Raw genomic sequence first — 6,589 nt, forward strand, 5'->3', positions numbered from 1 at the left:
ATATGCGTTTCTTATTTCCTAGGGGTAGGGATCTCTAGGCGGGCTGGCTTATAGGGATTTGCTCTACGCATATATATTCAGGGTCTAGTAAGTTAGGGGTAGTAGCGGCGCTGTCGATTGGGATTAGATTGGGGGAGGGGGGGAAGAAAAGAAAAGTAAAAGGGGGGGGGCCACTTACTATTTGACGGTAAAAAAGTAGGCCCCTGCAAGGGTAGGGGCTTTATGTGATTAGCTGGGACGGCGTGGTGGCGAATAGCAGCGTCGGGAAACGACAGGGGATAGGGGCCAGGGTACGCTTTTTCGGGCAAAGAGGGTCAGTCTATATAGACAGTAGGCCTAAAACCGCGACTAGTCGCTCGGACGACAGGTTTTCTCTTGGTATACGACCTCTAGGGGAGCTGATGGATATGTACCACAACCGCAAGGCTACTGATCGCCGGGACAAGGTCTATGCCTTGCTCGGTATGAGCTCTGATGACTATATTCCAGCTGACTTGTCGCCTAACTACGGGACCCCGTGGAAACACCTTCTTCATCGACTTGTCAAGTTTCTTCTCGGCGAGCAAGCATCTGTGGAGACTTGGGAGGAGAAGGAGACTGCGGTAATCAAGAGCATGGGCTGTATTCTTGGCGAAGTATCCTCGGTGGAAAGAGGCGGTGATTGGAGTGATAGGCAGACCGTGCACATCACCTCCAAGAATACACCTGCATACCTGGGCCAGAAGAAAAAATGGAGTGATCGCTGGGCTCTCCATACCACGGTGAAATCCATCCGGAAAGGTGACGTTGCCTGCCTATTGCAGGGAGCGTCAAAACCTACGATCATCAGGCCATATGAGGATTATTGTGCCGTTATTGCAATTGCCGTTACCACGGACGACAAAAGAATTGAGGGGTTAGATATCGACTGGCCAGGCCTTTTGCGGTCGATAACAATCTTCCCCCGTGATTTTCTACTCGTCTGGGACTGGGAAGCTGAAGACGACGAATGCCTCATGAGCAGCCGAGTACCGAAAACAGATTTGAAAAGTTTTCTGGACAAGGCAGGTAGGTTACGGAACATGGGACTGATTTTAGGAGACTTGGAGAAGTATGAAGAGGCAGAAAAGAATCTTCGAAAGGTAATAAATGCTCATGAGAGAGCACCTGGGAAAGAGCTTTCACATACGCTAGCGGCTATGGACGACCTAGCATTGATGTGCGGGGGTGGAGGCGATTGGAAGCGGGCAAAGAAGCTCGGAGTGATGGCTGATCTACTTGGGCGAAGAGGAGACTACGCCCAGATTACGGAAGAAGGGATGATCCGGATTGCAAGATCATTTGGTCAAGAACTGATGACGCTTCTACTTGACTGGAGAGAGGACGAGGTCAAGATCACTGAAGAGGTGGTCGAGGCAGCAGCTAGGAACAGGAGTGGCAAGGAGGTGATGGCACTGCTCCTCGATCGATGCGGTGACGGGATCATAGTCACTCCTGGGCTGGTTCAGACGCTTACGAAATCATTTAACGCGCTCGCCATGACAAAACTCCTCGATCAGCGCGGCCCGGAGGTCAAGATTACTGAAGAGGTGATCGAGGCAGCAGCTGGGAACCACTGGAACGGCAAGGAGGTGATGGCGCTGCTCCTCGATCAGCGCGGCTCCTCGGTCAAGATTACCGAACAGGTGGCCAAGGCAGCAGTTAGGAATAGCAGCACTGGCATTGCGGTGATGGCGCTGCTCCTCGATCGATGCGGTGACGGGATCATAGTCACTCCTGGGCTGGTTCAGACGCTTACGAAATCATTTAACGCGCTCGCCATGACAAAACTCCTCGATCAGCGCGGCCCGGAGGTCAAGATTACTGAAGAGGTGGTCAAGGCAGCAGCTGGGAGCCACTGGAACGGCGAGCAGGTGATGGCACTGCTCCTCAAACAGCGCGGCCCCGAGGTCAAGATCACTGAAGAGGTCCTGAAAGAGGCAGCTTCAAACGAACATTCAGGTTACAGGGTGATTAAATTCCTCCATCAAACTATTGGCATAAAATTCACTGCTGGGTTGATCGAGGCAGCTGCCACCAGCGGCCAGGAGGAGGTCCTCTGGTTCCTCGATCAGTGCGAAACCATTGGCAGTGGCGAAGAGAGCTGGCTAAAGATCTCTCGCCTCTACAACGCCGCCAAAAATGGAGACGCCGCAGCTGTTCGCAAGCTGATCCACGATGGTACTCCTCCAGACAAGCAGAATATTCGCGGGGTAACTCCTTTGTGGACTGCATCTTCACACGGGCACAAAGCAGTGGTCCAGGTTCTTCTGGCAACTAATGCTGTTGGCGTTAACGTACGGACCGTGGCTGGACAGACTCCATTGTTCCGGGCCGCGGCAAATGGCCACTCCGAAGTCGTAAAGTTGCTCCTGGATCATGGTGCTGAACGAAATTATACAGACAAGGACGGCAGATCCCCGCTCTCCGTCGCTCAACTTTACCATCAGCCGAACGTGATAGACATTCTTACTACGCACGATGCACAGGAGCACAGAAGGCGTGGTTACAGCAGCGGCAGGGACTAGGGAGGGCGGAGGGGAGGTGATGAAGCCTCTACAAGACCGGGTTTGTCGCTCTGGCTACGGTATAGGCACTGACGGTCTATGGATCGTAAAAGATGGAAAGAAGATGCTTGGCTCCATCTCGCGGGAAAAATCGGCTGTAGTGGAATCGACGGTCGCTATCGGATGCCGTTCAGGTCGTGTACTGGTTATGAAGTTCTCTTAAGAGCGTAGGAGGGTAACTATGTTCCGGTTGCCAGCAGTGATGTACGCGGCTGACTGATCTACCTTATGAAGCTGCTATGGCTTCGGAGTTGTGAGGAGTTTCGACCAAAGCATATTCCGGCAACTTCTCGACAAGTGTGGGGCCGAGATCAAGATCACGGAAGAGGTCATCGAGTGGAATCTCCCACGGGGATGACGATTTTGAGTCCCCCACAAGTAAACTAGATGCTCGCGATGGCGTCCTCCCTGGGGTGGGATTTTCGTCGTGCAGATCCATTTCACCTTTTGGGCTGTGCTTAATGAAGTTGATCATTACTCTTATTTCTCTATTGTCTAATATGTTCTTGCCGACCAGTGTAGTAAACCTTCATGACTTTCTCATGTCTATTCCTTCTCTCACTCTACCCCATGATGCCTCACTAGCAATCATTCCTACGCCGGTGTCGGCGAGGTTCAGGCTGAACCACAAAACAAGGCTGCGCTTCATTTGGCGTCTCAGAGTTCTACTACATCAATAACTTCTAGCAGACGGCTGGCTCGAGCTCTTGTACAAGGCCAGGTCAACCTTTGAGTTTAGTCGAGTACCTCACTTGGATCGTGCACCGGGATCGATGTGGAAGGGCGCGCTGTATGTCGGCCCAACAACAGCGATCTCATCTCATCCTGCGCACTGTATCTTCCTCTTCTGACGTCCACTTCTCACTGGATGATTTTGTAGCCGAAAGCGAAGCCTTAGGCGGTCCTCTGCCCTTCTTAGGATGCGATACGGATCTATCAGCATGTGGCTGACATTGATCAGGGGTCCATTCAAACTGCATTTGAAATATCGTCTTGCCACCCCCTGTTGGAAGAACTGAGGTTTCCCCTCAACTTCAGGATCAAGATTCAAGATTAAAGGCATTATCGTGCACTGTTTCATATGCATGTGAGGATCTGCGACGAGAACGGCGCGGGGACGACAACTCCTGAGAGGGGGGAGACACTCGGGCTCCAAATGGCCATCCGGATTCAGCCTCTAAAGACTTAGACTTGGACTCAGCGTCGCTAGATCCGCAGCTCGCGTGGTCGAAGTCTTATTCTTATTATGATTCGGGCGACGGCCTTACTGCGGGGGATAAAGTGCGGGCTCCAGGGATGGAATCATTGGGAGAGGTACTCGCTCACACTTCGCTACCGTGCAGCAGCATCTAAGCCGTCTTCTCGGGGGTAGCAGCAACAGGACTATATGCGGGCATTGAAGTAGACGCAGAAGTACTCTATACACTATGGCAAGATCCTTCATCAGAGAGAGCATTAATCATCATGATGCCTGGCGCGCTGGTGGCTCCGTTAGCTCCGTTGGCCCCGGTGGCCTCGGTGACAAGCTATTGCTCGTCTGACATACCCAAACATAGCTGACTTTCGGGGCTAGTAGGCGAGGCGTCAAAGCTGGCATCTATACAAGTCGTCGTGTCTCCAGCGGACATGCGATTCGTCTGACAAGGAGATTACTAATTCGCCTCAGGATCAGCGAGGGGGTCCATATGAGTCGTATGTCCAGATTAGGCTATCCTCCACTCGAGCCGGAGATACTGCTGGCGTAGTATTCATACCGATGGCGGCCTCCGACTCAGTTTGACTGTGTTTGGTTCCCGTGCTATCTATACGACCTGTTAGGACCTACACTGGAAAGAATCACAGGGTAAAGAACTTACCCGAATGGTCTGCGTTGCTGGGCGTCGTAGGTGTTGTGCATGATTGCGAGTCGTCGAAATCTCGACCCTCATCGTCATCCTCACCTTCTGTATCAGTGTCATCGTTAGAAATCCAAATGGCGGAGTCCCTGGATTCTCTAGTAAACTAGAGTGCCTGTTCGTCGCATAGCGATATAGCAACTGCTGGAGAAGCAGGGGGAGTGACGGTTTGTCGCAATTTCTGCTGCCCAGTATCAGAGATTGTCGATGTCATGTTGGAGCTGCCGTGGGTTTGGAAGTCAGGGGATAAAGGGGGCTGCTCTGGCAGTACGATGAAGCGGAAGATGGGCGGGCATTGTCTAGCTTATATGCTCGCAGCTGAACCACATGAGTCCCATGGGCTATAGGAGCGCAGCCCGGTGTTTCTTGCTGTCTTCCCTTGTTCTCCAAGATCAGGGCGAGTCAGACTAAGGAGGCAGACACGCAACTGCTTCCTCTTTGTGCCAATCATTCCACTACCGAGCCACACCGATGCAGCTATGCTAGGCAGATTCCTTCCTCGCTGCATCTTCTCGCACATCTTCAGGGATCCACGCCACTCGCTAGCAAGGCAGAGTTCTCAGAGATGCCAGATAAGGCAGGTCTTAATAACTATTAGGCTATTCACGCACGACGCGTCATTTCCAATCGGTCAGACAGCATCGGGTAGGAAGTTTCCGGCAGTATTAGCTCTTCCGTCTAACTATGATGGAGCTCAAAGCCGCGCCTGCACATATTGATCGTCCACAGCCACGAACTTCTTAAACTATTCAGAGGACTCAAGAGCTCTAAATGCCGTCATAACCGCCTCATGATCCCGCAACAGTGAGACAACCGAGGTTAACATACGTGCAGCACCAACAACTCGCCATAATAGGCTCGTCCCCGACTCCTAGGGCGCATAACGAACGTTCCTAACAATCAATATAGGACAAAAGCAAGGCAGACTTCGGACTAGCCAATGAGATCGCGGGCAAATGGAAGTAAGGCAGAGTCAGGAGCAATCTTACACACCATCAGGAGAGCCTTGCGAGCGAGGATAACATAAGGACTACAGCCGACCAGGAAGCCCGACCACCATAATCGGAAGGACTTAAGCACTGCGCGAATCTTTTTTGACCAACCCGAAGAATATAAAGTTAGACGTATTCATCATATGCTATCTTACATCCAGGTAATATAGCAAGGCATCCACCCGCGGGTATGCGGCAAGAAAGAAACTAACTTCGGCGGCTCTATAGACATCACCAGTTGAATCTCAGGGGTACACTATACTATCCTTATCAATCAAGGTCGTATTCAAGTATCATATACTCATCCTTCGTCTGAAAATATCTAGCCGTTATCCCGAGGCGCAAGCATACGCCTGCCAGTTCACGCTCAGAGACGTAAACTCCATTAGCCACCGAGACTTCCATCCAATGCCTTTTCGCCACGATCACCTTAGGCCACTGCCCTCTTATACTACCTTCCATCTTAAGGAATAGCCGAGCCGGCATCCTTCCTTCCGGTTGATCTCGGCCTTGTAAGGGCGCCTCGATGTGGTATCCTTGGCTCAGCATTGCGGTCATCAGACTAACCCTGTGACGTTCCGGCGCCAACAAGGCAGAATGAGGTGATCCATCGTTAAGAGTGTCGGCTCCTCTGCATTCATGAGAATGGTAGAGCAACTGACTGTACATTTCTCCGGACTTACCATCTATCGACTCAATGTTCTGGATAAGCAACCACGCACTGGTATGTCTGGAGCCAAAGGTTTCTCACTTAGTCAGCATGGAATGGATGCTATTGCGAAGTCAACATAAACTCTAGGGCAACCTCAACTGGGGGAATATACCGGTAACTGATAATAAGATGCTATGTGTTTATCTCCAATTTCATCAAAGCAAGCATTAAGCGAGCATACATAGTAAATAAGCGAGTATCTGTGAGGCTTTCTTATTATGGGGTTATTCTATTTTTGTCAATTACCGGGGGCTAAAACCAGAATCGCCGACCCACATTTCGTGTTAGCTCACCCCGAGCTCACCACCGGCTCAGGTAAAAGCAGCGACTACTCAGGGTCGTGGGCGAGAAAGGAAACAGTGCAAGTCGATATTCGCATTGCGTATTAGGCTGTTTCATAAAGTT

At 51.3% G+C, this 6,589-nt stretch overlaps 1 protein-coding gene across 1 annotated transcript; it reads left to right on the forward strand.

Annotated features, from left to right (window-relative positions):
* Positions 1–407: 407 nt before the first annotated feature.
* Positions 408–2,546, forward strand: NCS54_00986100 (HET domain-containing protein; the record flags this gene model as incomplete). Its single annotated transcript, XM_053155190.1, has 1 exon — positions 408–2,546. One exon carries the CDS (start codon positions 408–410, stop codon positions 2,544–2,546), a length of 2,139 nt encoding a protein of 712 aa, XP_053011165.1.
* Between the last annotated feature and the right edge of the window lie 4,043 nt (positions 2,547–6,589).

Source organism: Fusarium falciforme, chromosome 8 (assembly GCF_026873545.1).
Source record: "Fusarium falciforme chromosome 8, complete sequence".
NCBI classification, from domain to species: domain Eukaryota; kingdom Fungi; phylum Ascomycota; class Sordariomycetes; order Hypocreales; family Nectriaceae; genus Fusarium; species Fusarium falciforme.